The sequence below is a fragment of the Lathyrus oleraceus genome, chromosome 7, assembly GCF_024323335.1.
Source record: "Lathyrus oleraceus cultivar Zhongwan6 chromosome 7, CAAS_Psat_ZW6_1.0, whole genome shotgun sequence".
In the NCBI taxonomy this organism is placed as follows: Eukaryota; Viridiplantae; Streptophyta; class Magnoliopsida; order Fabales; family Fabaceae; genus Lathyrus; species Lathyrus oleraceus.
This window is the reverse complement of record NC_066585.1, coordinates 180552059-180575402: the sequence shown is the minus strand read 5'-3', so window position 1 is coordinate 180575402 and position 23344 is coordinate 180552059. Positions and strand designations below refer to the sequence as shown.

Genomic DNA, 23344 nt, shown 5'->3' with positions numbered 1-23344 from the left:
CACAGGTGCCATAAGAAATTTCGAAAGTATAAATTCTATTTTCTCGTCACCTACCTCAAAGGTCAACTTTCCTCTCTTGACATCTATCATGGCTCCTGCAGTTGATAAGAATGGTCTACCTAGAAGGATTGGTATATCATTATCCTCTTTGATGTCCATGACAACAAAATTAGTAGGGATAAATAACTGACCTATCCTAACAGGGACATCTTCTAAAATGCCTATCGGATACTTAACAGATCTATCGGCTAACTAAAGTGACATCTTAGTAGGTTGTAATTCTCCTAAGTTTAACCTCTCACAAACCGCTAGAGGCATTAAGCTCACACTAGCTCCTAAGTCTAGAAAAGCTTTTTCGATGAAATGACTACCCAAAAGACAAGGAATGGAGAAATTTCCAGGATCTTTATCTTTTTTGGCTAACTTATTCTCGGAAATAGAATTGCATTCCAAGGGCTTCGGATCGTCTAGTCTACGTTTATTGGTAAGGATGTCTTTGAGAAACTTTGCATAAGAAGGTATTTGGGTGATGGCTTCTGCGAAAGGGATTTCTACGTGAAGTTTTTCTATAACTTTAATAAATTTCTGATACTGGTTATTGATCTGGGTTTGTTTGAGTTTTTGCGGATATGGTATAGGTGGTTTATATGGCGGGGGTGGTACATAAGTTTTATCTTTAGGTTTTTCTCCTTTTTCTTGACCTTCCTGGTTTCCAGATTCCCCTGGTTCCTTTACTTTGTCTGTGGGTTCGGTATATTCCTTAGAAGTTTCGGGTTCACTCAATCTTGGGTTTTGTGGCTCATCATAAGCATTTCCACTTCGTAGGGTAATAACATTGGCTTTCCCTCTCGAATTCTGTTGAGGTTGTCCAGAGAACTATCCTCCAGGTGTGGTCTGGGGGGCTTGGTTTAAAGCTACCTGAGAGATCTAGGTTTCAAGCATCTTGGTGTGAGTAACTATTTGGTCAACCTTGGTTCCTAACTGGGTAATCAGTTCGTTAACGTGAATGTTTTGGTTCATGAACTCTTTGTTTTGTTGGGTTTAAGCAGTGATAAAATTTTCCGTAATTTTCTCAAGGCTCGGATTTGGTGGTACATGTTGCATAGGTTGATTTGATCTTGGGGCTTGGTAACCAGATTGTCTCGGAGGTGCATTATTTTGGATAGGGTTATTGTTTTTATAGGAGAAGTTCGGGTGATTCCTCCATCCAGGGTTATAAGTATTCGAATATGGATTCCCTTGGGTGTAGTTCACTTGCTCAGAGTGGGTTTCATTTAATAAACTGCATTCTGCATATTGGTGTCCTTTGGTTCCACATATCTCACAATCCGATGAAACTGCGACTGCAGTATTCGAGTTTATGCACATATGCTCGACCTTAAGGGGTAATGCGTCCATTTTAGCTTGCATCATGTCTATAGAGCTTAGTTCATGCACTCCTCCTTGAGCTTCCTTCTTCTCAACCGTCGCTTGTTCGACTCCCCATGATTGATGGTTTTGAGCCATATCTTCGATGAGGGCACTAGCTTCAAGATAAAAATATTTGTTCATCAGAACACCGCTTGCGGCAGCATCGATGGTCATCTTAGTGTTATAATGAAGTCCATTATAGAAGGTCTGAATGATTAACCAATTTTCTAAGCCATGATATGGGCATGCTCTTAACAACTCCTTATACCTCTCCCAAGCTTCGAACAATGATTCTCCTTAGTTCTGGGTAAATCTAGTTATATGGTGTCGAAGAACGGAGGTCTTACTTGGGGGAAAGTATCTAGCAAGGAATACTCTTCTAAGGTTATCGCAACTCGTAATGGAATTGGATGGAAGGGAATCTAACAATGATAGGGCTTTATCTCTGAGGGAAAAAGGAAATAATCTTAAATGGATTGCCTCAGGAGAAGCTCCATCGGTTTTAAACGTGTCTTCTAATTGAAGAAAGATTTTTAAATGTTGGTTTGGGTTCTCAGTAGCGAGACCTGCGAATTGTCTCTGTTGCACTAGTTGCAATAGGGATGGTTTAAGTTCGAAATTATTAGCTGGTATGGTTGGGTTAACTATACTAGAACTAGGTTCTTCGTTGGATGGTTGAGCGAAATCCTTAAGAGGTCTTTGGTTTTAATCTTCGGCCATAGCTCTCCTAGTTCTATGGAAGAATAAACGTGCGTGAGCGTAACGTTCAGGTTCCGCCATAGGGTATACTAAACTTCCGGTGCTGGGAGTTCTTCACATTGACTGGCGGGTAATAACCTAAGTCTAAACGATATAACAACAGGGTATGAAATTTGACGAAATTGGTCCCCGGCAATGGCGCCAAAAACTTGATGCGTGCTTTTCGCAAGTATACGAACGCGTCAGAGTAATATAAAAAATTGTCAAATCCACAGAGACCAAGTGTCAATCTATCGTTATCTATTATTATGGTGTTTATCTAATGTAATCAAAATAGGGGTTTTTAGAGTGTGCAATGAAAAGTAAAGTATTAAATAAAGTTCAATTGATAAAGACAGGCTCAAATGTAATTCACATAATCAATTAATAATCCAAGTACTTGCTAATAGAACTACTTATGGGCAGTGTTTCCTACTTTGAAAAGAACCAATTTAACAGGAACTGTCGCTTTCGCGTATTCAGAACCGAGTTGTACTCCCTAATCAAACCCTCTTATTGTCCCTTATAAAAAGGCGCGCATTGCGTTAGAGTAGTAAACCTATTTTTAAGAAATATAGTATCTTGACTAAGTTGAAAATTATTTTAACCTGGATTTCTTAACCAAAAGAGATTCTCACGAACCAGACTCTAAACTTATAAACACGTCCGAAAATAGTTTTAAAATCACTTTTCTTCTTAAGTTAAAAACTCCTAATGAACTAAACAAAGCGCTTTCGATGTTTTTGAAATTGTTAAAAACAACTAAGTTTAAAAAGACGTTGGACGGCTTTCGATCTTACCCAACGGAAATTAAGTGCGGGAAAACTTAGGTTGAAAGTCAAAATAGCCCTTAAGTGTTTATACGAACAATTGTACCGATTATCGGTTCAATTACGATCCTTACATTCTAACCTTATAGGTTTAGTTAGACATGGTAAAATAAAAGTGCATTTTAATTTAAATAAAAGTAGTGCGAGTGCGGAAAGTAAATAAAAGTAGTGTGAGTGCGGAAAGTAAATAAAAGTAGTGTGAGTGCGGAAAGTAAATAAAAGTAGTGCGAGTGCGAGAAATAAATGAAAGTAAAGCGAGTGCGGGAAATAAATAAAGTAAAGCGAGTGCGAGAAATAAATAAATTAAAGCGAGTGCGAGAAATAAATAAAGTAAAGCGAGTGCGGGAAAATAAAATAGATAAAGGCAAGTAATAAAAACCTTCTCCAATCGGATGGTTGAATAAAATGCAAAGCGGAAATGAAAATGGCGGCAGGATTAACTTCCTTACAAAGTGCTTCAAACTCGATTACAGACTCGATCACAAACTCGATTACACAATTGCGGTAACACCCTAATGCGAAGCGATTACCACTTTAAAATACTGAATATATGCCTAAGTGAAACTAAGTTTGCTCTAAGTTTGTCTCTGCTCTAAGTTTGGATGCTTAACCAAGTGAATTCGAGTCTCTATTTATAGGCAAGTAAAATAATAGAAATGACAAGGATTCCCTTCAGTTTGAAATTGGGAGGGAAAACTTTTCTTCTTGTGGCGCCCGCCACAAGTCCATGGCACCCGCCACAAGGCCAAATTGTGGTGCCTTAGTGGAAGTAGTGGGGAACGTGGTAGTTGAGGGAAGTTGAGATGTGACACGTCATGGCATGGCCCATGGCGCTAGCCACAGTGGGAGTCACAAGTGTAAAATGCTGAATTTTAGGGTTTTTAGCTCGTTTTCACTCCTTTTCTCGATCGGAGCTCCGATTAGACTGAAAACCTGAAAACAAAGAGAAACATAGTAATAAATAACAAAATGATAATAAAACAACTAGAATGCATGCGAAATCGGAGTCGAAAGTACGGTGAATTTCAGTGTCATCATTAGTCAATAACAATTTATTTCTTACAACCTAAGCAACCTTATAGGATGTCTCATGAAGAATTATCAAAACTTAAGAAGCAAGTAAAGGACCTTTTAGATGAGAAGTTTATTAGGCCTAGTGTGTCACTATATGGTGTTTACCAAAGTTGTTGGTTGAGAAGAATGATAATTCTCTGAGGTTGTGTGTAGACTACCATCAACTAAACAATAGTGACTATTAAGAATAAGTACTTCTACCAAGAATAATGATAATTTACAAAACATGATTCAAAATTGGCTGGAGATCTCATAAGTGAGGTTTCTCAATGTTTGTTTATCCTTTTGTTTTTAAAATCATTTTTATAGAGTAACATAATTTTGTGGAAAAAATATTTACAAATAAACTTTTCATAAAAATTTCGAATGAAAATTTGGTTTGAATCATTTTTATTAAAATGTTATTTTAGATATTTTATCATTTTATTAAAAATAAAAATTGATATCTAAATTTTAAAAAATCACTTAATTTTAAAGTTATTTCAAATAGATTTCATAAAAATCATTTTTAAGATACTACTTTTAAAAAAAATTATGATTTCGACTATGTTTTGATCTTCAATAATGTATGTTTATGTTATACGATGACAAAATTTGTCTTTCAATTTAGAAAAAACGAATTTAAAAACTTATAATATTTTAAAAACTAGTTTTATAAAATTCATTTTTAAAAACAAAAATAAAAAATCATTTTTTAAAGTTGAAACAAACGGGAAACTTCCAACCTTTGAAGAATAAGATGCATTAGTGGAAGTCAATCTTTAGCTCTTCATCATAAACTTTGAGGGTCATGGTTCCTTCCTCAATTTCTATCATACATCTTCCTGTTTCTAAGAAAGGTCTCCCCAGAATCAGAAGGATCTCTTCATCCTCAGGCATCTCAAGGATCACAAAATCAACAGGGAACACAAATTTATCTATCTTAACCAGAACATCTTCAACTACACCATAAGGTCTCTTCACTAAATGATCTGCAAACTGGAGTTTTTCATCTTGGTATCATTAACCATTCACATTCCCAACTTCTTATATATGGAATGGTGACAGCCCCTCTTTCTTTTTAATTGGGATCTTCATACCCTGTAAATAACACTATAAGTTTCAGTTAGAAGTATATGTTCAGTGTCAATGGTGCGTTTCTTGGAGATAATCCTTCATGAACATAGCATATATGAGCATCTGCTCTAGTGCCTAAGAGAATGAAATGTTGATTTCTAATTTTTGAAACATCTCTAGGAACTTCTCAATTTTTTTTCTAATTTTGGTCCTTTTTCTTATTCCTTGTAGGAAATGGGAGTTTGATGATTGGTTTTGGTTCTGTGGGTTTTTCTTTTGCAACCTGTTTTGGTGCAACCTCTTCCTCTGTAGTGGTCTGATTTTCTTTGATTTCTAGGTCCACTTCAAGCAATTGGTCTTCTTCCTCAATTTTGTCTTCGGACACTTCAAGTGATTTCCCACTTCTTGTTGCCACTGCACTCACATTATTATGGTCTCTCGGGTTTGTCACATTTGCACTAGGTAGGGAAACTTGTGCTTGAGAACCTGCTATTTATTGTGTTATTTGACCCATCTGAACCTCCAGATTTTTTATAGAAGCAGTAGTGTTCCTCTGATTATTTCTTGTTTCTTCTTGGAATTGGGAACTTTGAGATACCATCTTTTCAATGGCAATTTCCCAATCGGCCTTTTTGGGTGCTTGTTGGTGATACTTTAGTTGTTATGGTGGGTATTATTGTTGATAGTGTTATTGTTACTGTGGTCGATATTGTTGTTGCTGTTGCTGATTCTGATATTACTGTGGTTGATTCTGATACTAAATAGGACCATGTTTTTGAACTTTCCCTTGTTGGTCTTTCCAGGAGAAATTTGGATGGTTATTCCAGCCAGGATTATAAGTGTTAGAATATGGGTTGTTCTACTTCAGAAAATTTATCTCTTCAATTTATTGCACATTTGTAACACATTGCACGGAAAAATTGGATCCCCCATAAATCTCACAATTAACAACTTGAACAGGTTGAACTTGGGCTACTTGTTGAGTACCTATATTCATAGCCTTAAGTCTTCTCTCAACTTCAGCAACAATTTGGTTTTCCATCTTCAAAACCTGATTTGCAAGTTTCAAATCAATCACACCTTCTAGTTGACTCACACTCTGGTCATATAACTCTAGATGTTCATTTCAAGCAATGAATTCTATGATCTTCTTGATACCAGTGGCTGTTGTAAAGTTGGCTGAGCCACTGACAACTATATCGATAAGTTTGTTAGTCTTCAATCTGAGGCCATTAACAAACATTTGCATTTGTTCAGTATGATCCAAGTTATGAGTAGGATAAGCAACCATTAACCTTTTAAATCTCTTGTACGCATCACCCAATGATTCCCATTCCTTCTGCTTAAAATCCATATTATCATATCTTTTTCGAATATAAACAGAAGCAGGAAAGTACTCATTCATAAAAGTTGTTTCCATATGTTCCCATATCATAATAATTCCAGCTGGAAATGAATAAAACCATTCTTCGGCGTCTTCGGCTAAAGTGAACGAAAACATTCTCAATTTTTTTCTTCTTCAGTGTGCCCCTCAATCTTCAAAGTAGTGCTCATAGTAAGAAACCTTTGTAGATGTTTATTTGCATCTTCATTTATTTTCCCTATAAAAGGTATATTCTCAAGCTGACAGATGGTTGTTGGGTGCAACTGAAAAATTTAAACATTCACAGGTTGATTCACTATAGTCAAACGTCCCAATGGGGCATTTGCTCCTCCATAATCCCCAAGAAGTCTTTCTTGTGGTTCAACCATAATTGGATCTTCTCTCTCTTTGTTGGATTTTGTATCTGAGTGCTCGGAAATTTCTGCTTCAGAGGTGGCAAGCCTTGCTTCCCTAGCTTGTCGGAGCCTGGCGTACAAAGTTCTTTCTGGTTCTGCGTCAAAAGTAAAATCAGCCGAGGGTTTTCCTCGCATACAAAGATTAGTTATAACCCTACAATATCCACACACAAAAAAACTAAAAAAAACTAAAAATAAAAAAAAAACAGAAATTTAAAATTTTAGTTGCAGAGCAACAAAATTTTAACTGAAATAGACCTATGAAATCTATAATCTTTGGCAGTCCCCGACAACGGCGCCAAAAACTTGATCGGTAAATTAGCAAGTATATTATTTTGCCAATGTTGTAATAAAAAAGGGCAATCCCCAGTATCGATCTCAAGGACTGCTTGATGATACATAGTTCTGGATGAATTTCAATTAAAAAAAAGCTTGGGTGTTTTGGGATTGGTTTGATGAAATTAGAAAAGTAATAGTGAATAAAGTAAATAAAGTACTTGAACGATTAAGACATATATGAGTAGTATGCTAGGAAAGGTGTATGATTCAATAATGTAACAAATCTGAACTCACAATGTAACAACGTATTTGAGATAATTGATTAATAGTTCTTAAGGGTATTTACTCCTAAGTCCTGAGTGGAAAAACCTTTATTCATTCAACCTAATTACTATATTCATGGAAAATCACGAATGAAATTAAGCATTACAATATCAAGAATAATCTGGTTGTTATAGAGTATCCCTAGTCCTAGGTGATATCTACTATAATATGTTCTCAAGCAGATCATGAACAATGGCGGTCCAGCCTAATTATTTCACATACATCCAACTTCGTTTGTCCGATAGAGAAAGCAATAAGAACAGTCATGAGAACAAATCAATTATAATAAAAATTATTGTTATTGCACAAGGTCATTCAAAATCATTACAAATTTGAATCAGAGACACCCCATAGCAATGAGGAGTTTAACTACTCATAAAAAGAGAAAAGAAAACATAGTAAAGATTGTTCTCATTACAGAAATCTTAGATGAATTGGTCTTCAATCACAGAAAGCTCTTGAAAATATGAATCCACCTTGAAAATCCGAGTTCTCCAGCCTTTAGAACGTGTTTTTGCTCAGTAAAATCGTTCAACCCTTGTAAAATCGCGTTCTGGAGCTAAATACTCAAAATTTGGGCTTTCTGAATTTTTGGGCTTCAATACGCGTAATGACCAGTGTCCCATGCATATTGCGTTGTTTCTTGCAGCCATACATTACGTGTACGTCCACATGGTGGCATCCCAGGCATGCCCTTACGCGTATGGGCATAAGCTTGTTTTATTCTTTTTTCTTGTGGAACTCATCTTGTACGAGTAATACTCAACGACATACGTGTAATGCCTTGTTCTTACACGTAAGGGCATAAAACACGTTTTCCCCCTGTTTAGTGGATCGCGTATGGTACGAGTACAATGCAGGCCCATGCGCGTATGACATAGGTCCATACACGTATGAGCAGAGACATGCATTTTTTTTCTTTTTTTCTCTGATTCCTTGTTCTGCCCTGTCCTGCGTCTGATCCTTGATTCTTTATACTCCGTACCTGCCTTCAACATGCCACACACAAATGTAAAAATAGTTAAAAGAAACTCAAACAAAAAAAATACTATTAAGACACAAACTAACTCGAATTACCCAAAATAACACTCAAAATTCTAGCGTTTACCTGATTTCTTGACGCATAACTGATAAAAATTCTAATACAAATGGCGACTGATAACCATATTGAAGTAAAGATTGATGCGTAAGAAAAATCTTATCGCACCACTGAGATTCAAGACTACATCAAAAAAACACATAGTTTAAATTATGGAGGGAAGAAGGTGGTGGTGGGCCGCAACCGTAGAAAAATTATCTTATTATATCTTTATGAGTTATGACTTGTTCTTTACGTTTATAAATCATGTTAAATTATAATTTTTTAATTAATTAGTAGTTATACAAAATCTTGCACTAACTTCAATTAAACTTTCACTAATGGATGGTGAAATTGATGTTCAAGTTTGTCGGTATTTAAATTGGATATCAATTTTTATAAAATAAAAAACTAGATAGATGAAATTTTCTTTTATTTAGTGCATACACATATATAAGTTTAAAGAATCCTTTCATTGATACCCAAGATACTATGGTAGGATTTCATTGGTATTTGACTTTAGAAAAGTAATGCTCATACATAAAAAAAAATAAGTGTGTAGGATGCACTCTCACCCTAGCTAATGAAATATCTCATTCTCACCCTCAATTCTCTCTCTCCCTCTAGGGTGCACTCTCACCCTAGCTAATGAAATATCTCATTCTCACCCTCAATTCTCTCTCTCCCTCTCTTTATTATCCTCTTTCACTAATCACATCCAAATTTATTCATTCCGAATTTCATCAATCTTGTATTTTGTTTGTTCTAATAATTATTATTAAAATAAAAAATAAATGCAACTTTAAATATATATATATATATATATATATATATATATATATATATATATATATATATATATATATATATATAATATATATATATATATATATATATATATATATATATTTAAAATTTAAGAAGAGTAAATTAGTGAAACCCTTTTTTTATCATTCATTAAAATATAAAGGAGAATTAATATTTAAGGTAATAGATGAGCTGTTATTTGTCAACCCTAAAACATTTGTATTGAGAGATCAATGGAAATGAAAAGTAACTAGTTTAATTTTTGATATAAAAGAAAAACAAATTGTAGAAAAAAAGAAAACAAATGGTAAAACATGATGCATCAGATTTTTTATTTATTAAGTGGCTTACAAAATAATTACGTGTCAATCAATCAATTCTGTTTTAATAAATTATATTAAAAAGATTTTACATTATTTTTTTTATAAGCTACATTCTCTTTAAAGAGAAGATCAATTTTGATCTTTCACAAAAGTTACAGAATTTTTATTTCTTATTTCAATTTTTTTTAAATAATCCAGATATTGAAAAAAAAACTAAAATTTGTTGAATCAAATCGAAAAACCTTTAAACCATATCCTATACATACGCCCTTTATTACTAGGTCAAAGTAGTAAAAATATAATATGTTGTTTAAAAATCTATGGACACGATTCTTTCAAGACAATTTTTTTTTCAAATATAAATTATTCAAAAATAAAATTGAAATTAAAAATAATAATAAAATCAAAGGTGGTTGTTTAGTCACAGTTTTAAAAAAAACTAATTAGAAAAATACAGAGACTTATATGGTTCAATTAAATTTTGTAAAGAATTAACTAGCATTTTTTTCTCCAACATTATCATTTTTTCTGAGGCACCAACCTCACTCTTATATTAATTATTTTTTCCTTCAAAATATTTGAGGTTAAATTCATTATTTTATAATTATGCATTATTCTTTCCCTACCCACTACTCAACTACTCAATCATTTTATTTTCCATTATGTCTTTCAATTACCACCCACTAATCTATACTTATATTAATTCTGATTTTAATTTTTATTATTTTATGTGAAGATATTTAAATAATATGATTTGCATGTTGAACTATTAAAATAACAGTTCATTGATATTAAACTTTAAAAAATTATTCTCTAACTACGTTTTCCATATTAAAAACAATACTTTCAAATTTTAACTAAATTAATTTCTTTTTGGAGATATATGCTTAAAACTATTTTAACTTTTTTAAATAAATTGCATAAATATTTTAAAAATTATAATTAAATTATTTAAATAATTATAAAGTATAAATAAAAACATTAAATGGGATTCATTAGATCCCTCAAATAAATAGGATCTTAACGTTATAAGACTTAAATTCTAAAACAAACTAAAACTTTTAAACCTAAACTTAAGGTAGACAATACTATTTTAGAGTTCAAATTAAAATATTTAAATTTATAAAAATATATCTAAATTATATTTCGTAAAAGCACCTGATAAAATAAAAATGAGTATAAAAATAATTGGAGGAAAAGAAAACATATTTAAAGCATATATTTTGCAACAACATTCTAAAACTATGTGACTTTTATCTTCTTCGGGCTACTTTTTCTCCCACAAAATAGAAACAAAATAGCTTCATCTCACGATACTTCATCAATCTTCCTGATCCTTGATTCTTTATACTCCGTACCTGCCTTCAACATGCCACACACAAAAGTGTAAAAATAGTTAAAAGAAATTCAAACCAAAAAAAATACTATTAAGACACAAACTAACTCGAATTACCCAAAATAAAACTAAAAATTCTAGCGTTTACCTGATTTCTTGACGCATAACTGATAAAAATTCAAATACAAATGGCGACTGATAACCATATTGAAGTAAAGGTTGATGCATAAGAAAAATCTTATCGCACCACTAAGATTCAAGACTACGTCAAAAAAACACAGTTTAAATTATGGAGGGAAGAAGGTCGTGGTGGACCGCAACCGTAGAAAAATTATCTTATTATATCTTTATGAGTTATGACTTGTTCTTTATGTTTATAAATCATGTTAAATCATAATTTTTTAATTAATTAGTAGTTATACAAAATCTTGCACTAACTTCGATTAAACTTTCACTAATGGATGGTCAAATTGATGTTCAAGTTTGTCGGCATTTAAATTGGATATCAATTTTTATAAAATAAAAAACTAGATAGATGAAACTTTCTTTTATTTAGTGCATACACATATATAAGTTTAAAGGGTCCTTTCATTGATACCCAAGATACTATGGTAGGGTTTTATTGGTATTTGACTTTAGAAAAGTAATGCTCATACATAAAAAAAATAATGGCTTACATTTTAATTGAATTAATTTTTTTGGTGAGAAATTTGTTGAGCTTTACTGAAATTTATTTTTAATTTTTTAATATATTGTATAAATATTTAAAAAATATAATTGAATTGTTTAAATAATTAAAAAATATAAAAAATATAAAAAAAAAAATGAGATCCATTCTTAAGAAATGAATTTTAATTCATAAAGATTTAAATTCTAAAACAAACTAGAACTTTAAACCCTAAACCTAAGGTAGACCATACTATTTTAGAGTTTAAAATGAGACATTTGAATTTGAAAAAGGATATATATATTTACACTATATTTAGTAAAAGAATACAGTTGTAAAAATAAAAGTAAATATAAAATAATGGGAGAGAATGGAAATATTTTTAAAGTATCTATTTTGTAACAGTTTCTAAAACCACCTAACCCTTCTCTTCTTCAGCTATCAGTTTAATTTTACGCCCCAACAAACATCCGTAAAAGCTGTTCTTTAGTAATAGAAACACTAAACCCTAATCTTATAAATTATATTGATTAGTTTCCTTAAACAAACATGAGTTCAAAATCAGCTTTTACTACTGACCCTAATAGTTCATTCTCTGGAAATTGTACTGAAGATTCTAAGATAGAAATTCCCAAAAATAATTCTGAGATGGTTTTGGAGGATGGAATTTCACTTGATGGAGAAGATGCAAGCGAGTACAGTTTTTGTGATGACATGATGCCCGATGGACTCTACCGATTTCTTTGTCGCTTGGACGGAACAGATCATGGTGTTAAGAAGCAGGGTTGTGCTTGTGTCAAAGTTTGTGAGAAAAGAAAAGTCAATGATGTGGTTAATAGAAGTTATGAAGATGTTTTCAAGAAGATGATAGACAGGTCAGAGTCAGAGGTTAAAAATAAGGATATTTTGAAAGAGGAAGCTTCTGAAGCAATTGCTAGATTTTTCTACCATAATGCCATACCGCCTAAGCTGGTAGAGAGTAAGGAGTTTATTGCTATGTGTGATATGATTTCAAGACTCGGCGTTGGATTTAAGCCACCGTCTATCAATGACATCAAAGAGAAATATTTGAAGAAAGCAGATAAGCCGATAGATAAAGCGTTGGAAGAACACAAAGCCGTATGGAAGATAAGAGGTTGCACTATAATGGTTGATGCGTGGACCGACAATAAGAGAACTGCATTGAACTTGTTCGCCAACAGTCTAAAGGGAAAATACTTTTTGAAGTCTATCGATGCATCTGATATGTTGGAATCTGACACGCCTTTTAAACTCTTTAAGATGATGGATGACATTGTTGAAGAGGTTGGAGAAGAAAATGTTGTCCAAATTGTGACAGACAATACACCCTTCTACAAAGCTGCCGGTGAGATGTTGATGGAGAAGAGGACTAAGTTGTACTGGACACCTTGTGTAACACACTGCATTGAGATGATATTGGAAGACTACGAGAACAAGATACCGATATATGAAAAGACAGTTAAAAAGGCTAAAAGAATTACAACCTTTATTTATTCTAGGGATTCTATTGTTTCTCTATTGCATAGCTTCACAAAAGGAATAGATTTGATGAAACCGAGTATTACTCGTTGCACTACGTCTTACTTAACTTTAGACTCTCTATATAAGAACAAGGGAGCTTTGAAAAAAATGTTCAAATCCATGGAGTGGAAGTCAAGTCAATTTGCAAAAACAAGTGTCGGAAAATCGGTTGAAGATGTGGTTATTGACAAAGAGTTTTGGAAAAACATTTTGATTTGCTTAAAAGGTGCAGATCCTTTGATCGAAGTGCTTCGTTTGGTGAATTCAATTGACACATCAGCCACTGGTTTTATTTATGAGGCAATGGAGCAAGCTAAAGTGGAGATAAGAAGAAATCTTTCCATTGAAAGGTAAATTATCGGAGTATCAATTTTTGTTTTTATAATTGAGCTTTTGTTTTGTTGTTTTGGTTTGAGTTGTGAAAACTAATTTAGTTTTCTGTATCTTTTGTAGTTTTATGCCTCTATGGAAAATCATTGATGAAAGATGGGACAAACAACTTCTCAACCCTTTGCATGCGGCCGGCTATTTTCTGAACCCTCAATTTCACTATTGTATTGGATTTAGAGATGATAATATAATTAGGCGTGGTCTACATCATTGTATAACAAGAATGGCGGGCAGTCCGGAAGAAAGAGCTAAGATTGAAATTCAACTTGATGATTTCGATAAGCGGGCAGATCTTTTGGGTGATCCTGTTGCTATAATGACAGCAGGTTATGAGATTCCGTCAATATGGTGGGCTGATTTTGGAGGCGGACTGCCAGAACTCCAAAGTATTGCGCTTCGTGTATTGAGTTTGACATGCAGTTCTTATGGAGCTGAGAGTAATCAGAGTGCATTCAAGAGAAGAAATCTTTTGAGACAGGAGAAAGAAGAAGGTTTAGATGCGGACGACTTGGAATATGATATGATTTCTGATTTGCATGGCGAATATGCTCACGGAGATGAAGATCAAATAGAAGCTTATTGGTTTTAATGTTGAAAACATAATACTATAGCTTTAGGTTTTAGTTTGTAACTGATGAATTGTGTTTATAGTGAGTTTCTTATTTGTGTTATTTTATCTGTATGTTTCTTTCGGTCTTTCAATCTTGTTTCTGATATAATACTGGAATGGAGGTTTTTATTGCATTGTATTTAATATGTCTGCATTAAGAGTAAAGCTTTGGCTACTAACCGCTGTCTAAAAAAATTCACTTCAGACTAAAAAATATTTAGCATGCAATTATTCATATAGTTAAAATGCTTAGTACTATTAGTGGTAATGTTGATGATTAAACAATTATATACATAGCTTAAGCAATGAAGTTCGCATGTTGATTGACACGCAAATTAAAATCTGGTTACCAGACAATATATGGTCTTTTATGATTGAAATTTCAACTTATCATCCGAAAATCATAAAACTGTTATAAATGCAAACAAACACAAGTGATAGTAAAATGATTGGGAAAAGTATAAAAGGTTTCAACTTTGGTAATAATAAAATATATCGCTTATTCACCATAGTTCAGTTGCACTTTTAACCTGCTCTAGTCACTCATCAAGTTGAATAAAAAATATAACTAATACCATTAGTTAATTAATAAATTCCTTTGATTTTTCAAAAAAAAAACTATTAAAAATTATTGAGATTTTTCAACTTCTTGCAATAATTTATTCACATTTACTTCTAGACTTTCCCCAAATTAAACATTTATGATTCAACATATTTTTAATATAGATTTTTTTTTTCAGTGAACGATAATTCTCGATTCTTAATAGCTGAAATTTTTTCTTTCCAACACATACTCATGCACTTGAAACTACACCACTCCAAGAATTTTTACATTGCTTCACCGACAATCATAATTTTAAAAACTATCATACTCTCTCATGAAGAATATATTTCACTTAAAGATAAACCACTTCTAGAATTTCACATTGTCATCACCGACAATCATATACTTTATCATAAAGAATAAATTTCACTTGAAGGTAAACCACTCCAAGAATTCACATTGTCTTCAGAATCAAATCAAATCTCAACATCCTTTTTTATGAAACACGTGCACAACTGAAAATGAAATAAGAGTTCCTAAAATAAACCTTCTTGGACAGTCAGATATGATAGCTAAATATTTAGAGAATCTTCAGATATCTCATAATAAAATAAGTCTTCCAAGAAGTAAAACAAAACATGCAAAGATGTCTGATCAACATGCCTCGACATCTTGCTCAACATCTTGTTGTGGTGTAAGTTTTAACAAAAAATGTTGTCAATCATAAAACACAAAACTAACAATCTCCCCCCTTAGCAAATTTTGGCTAAAACAACATTTGCATCATATAGCTGGAGAAACGATAAAACAACAATAATCACAAACACAAAAGCAAACATTTGGTATAACACCATAATATATCAGAGGCACGCGCAACAGAAATAAGTAGTAGAAACTTAATCTCACAGAAAAGACATAGAGAGAAATAAACTCTCACACTCCAAGCCTCTTTCAGAAACAAAATATCAAGACATTTTGTCTGACATCACAACAAGCACACAACAGCCTAAGCACAAACATAATTCTCTGAAACAAAATGTCAGGACATTCTGTATGACATCATAACAAGTACATAACAGCCTAAGCACAAACAAAATTCTCTAAACAAAATGTCAAGATATTCTGCTTAACATCACAACAAGTACACAATAGCCTTGGTACAAACAAATTAAACTCCCCCTAAATGTCATGATCAGCATCATAAAAATAACTCCCCCTGTCACACAGGAAACATACACCCCCTCAAAGAAACAACCTTCACACAAAGAATACAAAAAAATCAAGAGAGACATATAGACGTCTCTACACTATATACTCCCCCTTTTTAGCCAGAATATGACAAACCAAACAGACATTCATCAATGGCAACAAAACAATAGAGCAAAGTAGTAGCATAACATGTGAGTTAGAGGTACAGACCATGGCACACATAGTGCAATACTCGTGAAAAATCCCACCAAAACATGCAAAATCAAACAGAAAAATAAACAACTTAGATGTCAGTAGAAGCATCTGATTCATTTCTTGCTGGCTTAATGTTTGACTCAATGTTTTCCATATTTTCTGAAGCAGCAGTCTGCTGAGATGATGTTCCAACATCTTCATCAACATCAGTCCCTTTTACAATAATTGAACCATCAACCACAATATTAATGGATTCCATCACGCCCTTGGTTATGGAGTTAAATACTCTATAAGCTCTATTTTGTAGAGTAACCAAGAGATATCCCTTTGAGATTCATATGTCCAAGCTTCTGGTGCCACAACTTGACTTCATCTTCCTTATACATTAGGCATGTGGAAGAACAAGTAGTTTCATGTGGAACAACCTTAGGTTTACATTCCTTTCTAGTTTTAATCATTACATGATTAACCCTAAGATGTGTTGGATGTTTTGGATAACCATGCAGTCTGTAGCAGAAAGGCTTTATATGTCCATATTTACAACAATGGTGATATTTCCAAGGAAAAACTTGACTATAGTTTGAGTTTCCTGATGTCTGGCAGGATGTTGTAACATTTGGTCGGACATCATGGGCTCATACTTCCTTTCTGGAGGAATAAATTTTGTCACAGGGGTTTTTCCTTGTTTATTTTTATATTGGTAATTAAAACCTATACCTTTTAAGTTTCCAACCTATTTTATAACTTGAAGAATTTCACCTAGCATATCAGACCCATTATTTAATATTCTTATGGATTTGGTTATGTTTTTAAGTTTAGAAGACAATAGAGTTACCTCATTTTCAAGATTAGTTATAGTAGATAAAAGTTTCTCTTTTTCAGCTTGTAGTTAAGCTATGATTCTCTTCTGCTCTTCTCCTTGTAAGAACAAAATTAGTTCTACAATAGAATTCCAGGATTTTGATGATAACGAAGGATGAAACCAAAAATGGCACCCTAACGAAATTTTTCTAAGTGTACAGGACTTTGAACAGCAACGAAGAACTCTGATCATTTCATCAGATACAAACACTGATCAGATACAAAGTGCTAGAAGATCAAACGCATCTGAGGAAGAAGTGCGCCCAAGAAGTTCCGAATCTGAGCAAAGCAAGATAGTAAAAAGAACCAGAAGCTCTAACATCTACTGGTCTTAGTTTTGATGATCTAGAAGACTAGTACTCTGAGAAGCTCTGATGAATTTATACATGATCTCCTTCTGAAGAATGACTCTGATACAACAAAACTCTGATGAAGATTCACCAAATCCAAAAAGAGTAACGAAAAGAATTCCTCAATATGGAAAGGAAGTATTTTAAGAAAGAATTTATTCAGGGAGACAAAATTGTTTTAGCAAGAAACACAGAAGTAATGACATTGAATGCACGTCAAAGACCAAGATTCTGTCATCACTCCAACAGTCCTTCTCACTACTATATAAAGGACAGTCTACCTCATTGAGAGATAACAACAACGCACAGAAAAAGTCATTCATATTCTCTCTCAATTTTCACGAGTTGCTGCTCATACGTGAAAATTCTTGCTCCAATATTTTGCTGTAATACTTGCTTACTCCTAGAAGCACTTTCTATTACAAATTTATTTTGCTAAATTGCTTTTGTTCCTCAAGTGACTCTGCGTAGTCTATATACTTGAGAGGACTAAGAGATCATTCTCTTAGACATTTGGTTGTGTAATCTTTCAAGATTAGTGGATTAAGTCCTTTTTTAAGGCGAAATCACCTTGGTCGGGTGGACTGGAGTAGCTTTGTTTTCTAAGCGAACCAGTATAAAATTCTGTGTGTTCTTATTGTTGAAAAAAGCTTTTATTTTCTAAAACAATTCAAACCCCCCTTTCTTGTTTTTCTCACCTTCAGTTGGTATCAGAGCTTCGGCTCTGTTATTGATTTTTTAATCAAACACTTAACAGTGTAGAGAGATCCAGAACAAGAAAAAACTATGGCCAACACCAATGAAAGAGATAGTTACAACACTAAACCTCCAGTCTTTGATGGAGAGAAATTCGATTACTGGAAAGACATAATTGAAAGTTTCTTTTTGGGCTACGACGCTGATCTCTAGTACATTGTCACAATTGGTTACATACCACCTGTAACAGATGTTGGAGTTGTCATTCCCAGAAGCAAGATGACAGATGATCAGAAGCGTGAATTCAAGAATCATCACAAATCTAGAACGATACTTCTCAATGCCATGTCCTACAATGAGTATGAAAAAATCACCAACAGGGAAACAGCTAAAGAAATACTTGACTCCCTGAGGATGACTCATGAAGGAAACTCTCAAGTCAAAGAAACAAAGGCTCTGGCTCTAATCCAGAAATATGAAGCCTTCAAAATGGAGGACGATGAAGCTGTAGAGGTAATGTTTTCTAGATTTCAAACTTTAATTGCAGGTCTCAAAGTGCTAGATAAAGAATATACAACTGCGGACCATGTCAAAAAGATAGTCAGAAGCTTGCCAAAGAAATGGAGACCCATGGTCACAGCCTTAAAGCTATCAAAGGATCTTGTCATACGGTGAACTGACTTGGGGTATTTTGCTTTTTATCGCAATGTCGCGGATAGCAAGAGTCGCCACCGACTTTTCTTTTATCCAATAAGGAAAGGTGGAAAAGAACAGGAAAGACCTTAATAGATTTTGGGTTCGGGAGGTACATTATACAAAGGGAAGGTATTAGCACCCTTTGTATCCATGGTTATCCATGGGCTCTTAATTGCTGGATCACTTATATTTTTGTTTGAAAAGTGTTGGTGAATTGTTAAAAATGTTTCGAAAAGAGAGTTTAACTTTGTAATGATTCTCGTATGAATGTATACAAAGTATTTATCTCGCTTGATTTTGAAAACGGTTTAGAAAAATGTAACTTGGTAATGATTCTAGTATGAACGTATACCAAGTGGTGATTTTCTAGGATTTGCAAAGTGTGAGGGGTGGAAAATGTTTTAGGTTATGATCCAGCAATTGAGAGTTATACCTTCCTAAGGTCGTTATGAACGTTTCCTATCCTTATGAGGGTAAAACTGTCCTTACTATTGAGAAGTAAGTAGTTTTATCCTTTGGATGTAAAAGGGTCATCGTAGGGTCATCGATAGGTCATTGAAGGCAACAGTTGTAAGGATACCTTAGCATTCGAAGGGACGATCATCATTTAACCGTAGGCTACACCGAAGGGTCATCGAGGGACAAAATCGTATTTTCGAAGGCAACATCCGAGGGACCATGATTTATTTTATGATGATTTAACCGAAGGGCCGTTGCTAAGTGTATCCCTACATTCGCGGGACATGACCGTTATACCGTAATACCGTAGGGCAAAGGAGAGGTCCAAGATCACATATTTAGAGGCCATGTTTTAAAGTTAATTAGGTAATTAGGGTGAATCTCCACATTAAAATCAATACATTAAAAATAATACATTAAAATTAATACATTAAAATTAATTAAGCAATTTAGGGCAGCTCTTCACAAGGGTATCCCACAAATAAAGTGGAAGACCTAAACAACAATCTTTTCCTGGGGTGTGTGAACCTTTGCAACATTCAGCAAACGGGTTAGAATACCAAATCAGGGTGCAATCGAGGATTACACCGCAAAAGAAATCACAACAGTAATATGATCAGATAAACAATGCCTGGCTATGATAAAACATGAGTGAAAAATCAGAATAGAAAAGTCGGCTGCTGTCAGGTTCGCGCCTGCCTCGCCTAGCGAAGGCTTAGCGAATACTCGCTTCATGCTCGCTTAGCGACGTGCTAGCGAGCGACTGCGGATTCTGGTTTTGATATCAGTACAATTTCAACCAATTTTATGCCTTATGGCTTTCATTACAGCAATTATATGGTTAATCATTTAAGGTATTCAAGTGCACACTACAATTCACATGACAAACTTAAGATATTTTCATAAATTTAATCATAATGCCATATGCAAATTAAGAACATAAGGTAGTAATAGCAATTGTAACCTTGAATTGGCCGACCGGATCGAATTGAGCGGAAGTGACCTTGCTGCCGCCGGCTTTTCCTTCAGGGTTTCTCGGAATTCTCAGGGTTAGCCTCCAGGGTTTTCCGTCTGTGAGCGCGAGGGTTTGCTTGCTAGGGTTCTCCTTTCGTCCTTTTTCGTTCTCCCCTTTTCATTACTGAAGTGTTGGTATTTATAATGCTCTTTTTCATGACCTAATGGGCTCAGAATGAAGCCCGAAATTTTCTGTTGTCTGTCAGCTTCGCTAGGCGAGCGTGTAGCGAACGTTCGCTAGGCGAGCGTGTAGCGAACGTGTAGCGAACGCGTAGCGAACAGGCCAGTTTGGGCCATTTTCTGGATTGGGCCATTCGTGAGCTGGGCCTTTGTTCCTTTGAGATCAGTGTCATAAAAATGAGTCGGAGTGCCCTGAAAAATGTCTTGAAATATTAATGGGCAAATTTTGGGGTATGACAGATCTGAACAACATCAGCCTTGAAGAACTTGTCAGTTCACTCAGAAGTCATAAGATAGAACTGGAGGAAGATGAGCCTCAGAAGAAGATCAAGTCTATAACACTAAAGTCTAGATCAAAAAGGCGAAAGTCTGATAGAAACAAAGCCTTCCAGGCTGAAGAAGAAGACATTGATGACTCTGAAAAGGAAGATTCTGACGATGAGGAAGAATTATCCCTTCTTACCAAAAGAGTAAAACAACTCTGGAGAAAAAGGAATAATAACTTCAGAAAACCAATATCCAAAGGAGATAGATCAGAATCAACCTCAAAAGGTAAATCTAACAAAGTTGTTACGTGTTATGAATGCAAGGAAACAGGTCATTACAGAAACGAATGTCCCAAATTAAAGAAAGACAGCTCCAGAAAAGAGAACTTCAAGAAAAATTCCTTCAGAACCAAAAAGGGACTGCTGGCTACCTCAGACGATAGTGGATCTGACTCATCAGAATCAGACTCTGATGAACAGGCAAATGTGGCACTCATGGCTACCACCTCCAAGAATACTTCAGATGAAGAATCCGAATCCGAAGAGGTATTTTCTGACCTTTCTCGATCTGACCTAGAATCTTGCCTATCTGAAACTCTAAACTCATATCAGAAACTTAAACAAAAATTTAAAGTTGTAAAAGAGGTGCTTGAAGAAACTCTGGAAGACTGTGGTAAACTTGAGATAACAATTTTAGAACTAAAAGATGAAAACAGAACCTTGATATTAGAAAGAGCTTCAACAAAGAAAAAATGATCAAAACTTAAAGAAGCGTTATCTCAAGCTCCACAAACTTCAAACACAGTAATTTATTGTTGGTGTAAGCCCTAGAGGCCAATACATTTTGGTACTTGTATCGAATTATTTATTAATAATAAAAGGCATTCTCTTTATTATGGTTGGTTAATAAAGTCCCTGGAATAGATAGTCTGTTTAATGTATTAAGTGTGACTTAATCATAAGAACACATTAAACATAAAGACATTATTCTTAAAGTATTCGTAGTCGAGCTTTAGTGTGAAGTGGGATAACATTAAAGCATTAAGACTATTATGTTTGTAGACTGATGATCACATCTCATGGATCATGGATAAAGAGTTATCAAGTCTTAAACATAGGTATGAATATTAGGAGTAATATTTATACCGGATTGACCCGCTATGAGAATACTATATAGAAAGTTATGCAAAGTGTCATAAGTTATTCTCACGGTGATAATGGTGTATACCACTCTTCGACCTGAAACCACTATGGATCCTAGATGTAGAGTCGAGTGCTTTATTGCTGATCCAACGTTGTCCGTAACTGGATAACCATAAAGACAGTTGATGGGTACTCCACGAAGCATGCTGAGGGACATGAGTGACCTAGATGAAATTTGCCCATCCTGCATAACAGGATAAATGTCTATGGGCCCAATATTGAACTGGACAAGGATGACACGGTCTATGCCTTGTGTTCAATATAGACATAAGGGCAAAAGGGTAATTATACACATAAGTATTATCACAGAAGGAATTGTCAGATCACATGACATTTTCGTGTCTTGGGTAGCAGTGATGTGTTGCTAGATACCGCTCACTGTTTATTATGTTAAATGCGTGATTTAATATAATTGCCAACGTCACGAAAACCTACAGGGTCACACACAAAGGACGGATTGACGAGAGATAGAGTAACTAAGGAATACCGTAAGGTACGGTGCCCTTAAGTGAATTATAGAACATCGTAAGGTACGGTGTACTTGAGTAGAATACGAAATATGGTAAGGTACCATGGGCTTAAGTGATTTTGGGCATATTATAAGATATGGGCCAAAATACACTTAAGTGGGCTTTTTAGCTTGAAGCCCACACAAGTGGTTCTATAAATAGAACCCTTGTGCAGAAGCATAAAATGGCGGTTGCATTATTTTCGTTTTCTCTCACTCTCTCTCTCTCTCACTCAAAGCCTTCATTCGTACCAGCTAGCACTGAGATTGAAGGAACCCGTTCGTGTGGACTGAGTAGAGACGTTGTCATCGTTCAACATTCGTGATCGCTTCGTGGATCTGCATCAAAGGTTTTGATCGTCACAAGAGATCTGCACCAAAGGTTTCGATCATCACAAGAGGTAAATATTCTATCATTGATCATGACCATTCGTAAGGATCTCTAAAGGAGAAATTTTAATTTCTGCTGCGTTTTGGACCGCAATTCTCCTTCATTTATGAATATGAAAAAACTTTTTAAAAGTTTCTGAAAAATGGGATAGAGAGGAGCAGAATGGCATCCATGATTTATGGGGTCAGTCAGAACAATAGAAGAGGAATTGGGTATGATCCTAGTGAAGATAAAACTTCTACTAGTGACCAACCTAAATCTCCATTTTCCTATCACTATACACATACACAAGCACAACGATTTAATAATGCTAGAAAACCCAAAGTGTTAAGAAACTCTGGGAAAAACTAATCACAAAGGACCCAAAAGATTCTAGGTACCAAATGATAAGATTGTTTATGTTGCAGATATCTTATGCAGCAGAGTTAAAACACCAGTCATGGTACCTGGACTCTGGATGCTCACAACACATGACGGGAAGAAAGTATATGTTCCAAAACCTGGAACTTAAAGATGTTGGATTCGTAGG

General features: G+C 34.4%; 1 protein-coding gene, 1 non-coding gene and 1 pseudogene across 2 annotated transcripts; all 3 read left to right on the top strand.

Moving 5' to 3' along the window:
• Positions 1 to 5873, top strand: part of LOC127102763 (uncharacterized) — a 30621-nt pseudogene extending 24748 nt beyond the window's left edge.
• On the top strand, positions 1640 to 1746 carry LOC127108718 (small nucleolar RNA R71). Its single transcript, XR_007796238.1, has one exon. It is a non-coding gene; the product is annotated as a small nucleolar RNA R71 (small nucleolar RNA).
• A 6377-nt stretch (positions 5874 to 12250) lies between the features above and the next one.
• On the top strand, positions 12251 to 14222 carry LOC127102762 (uncharacterized). The gene is made up of 2 exons (XM_051040099.1): positions 12251 to 13593; positions 13697 to 14222. Exons 1-2 carry the CDS (start codon positions 12251 to 12253, stop codon positions 14220 to 14222), a joined length of 1869 nt encoding a protein of 622 aa, XP_050896056.1.
• Positions 14223 to 23344: the final 9122 nt, after the last annotated feature.

What these genes read in the sequence shown, in the direction of transcription:
- LOC127102762 (XM_051040099.1), top strand. Translation starts at nt 12,251, where the DNA reads ATGAGTTCAAAATCAGCTTTTACTACTGACCCTAATAGTTCATTCTCT. An exon ending in AGAAATCTTTCCATTGAAAG is followed by an intron (nt 13,594 to 13,696) that starts GTAAATTATCGG and finishes TATCTTTTGTAG; the next exon opens with TTTTATGCCTCTATGGAAAA.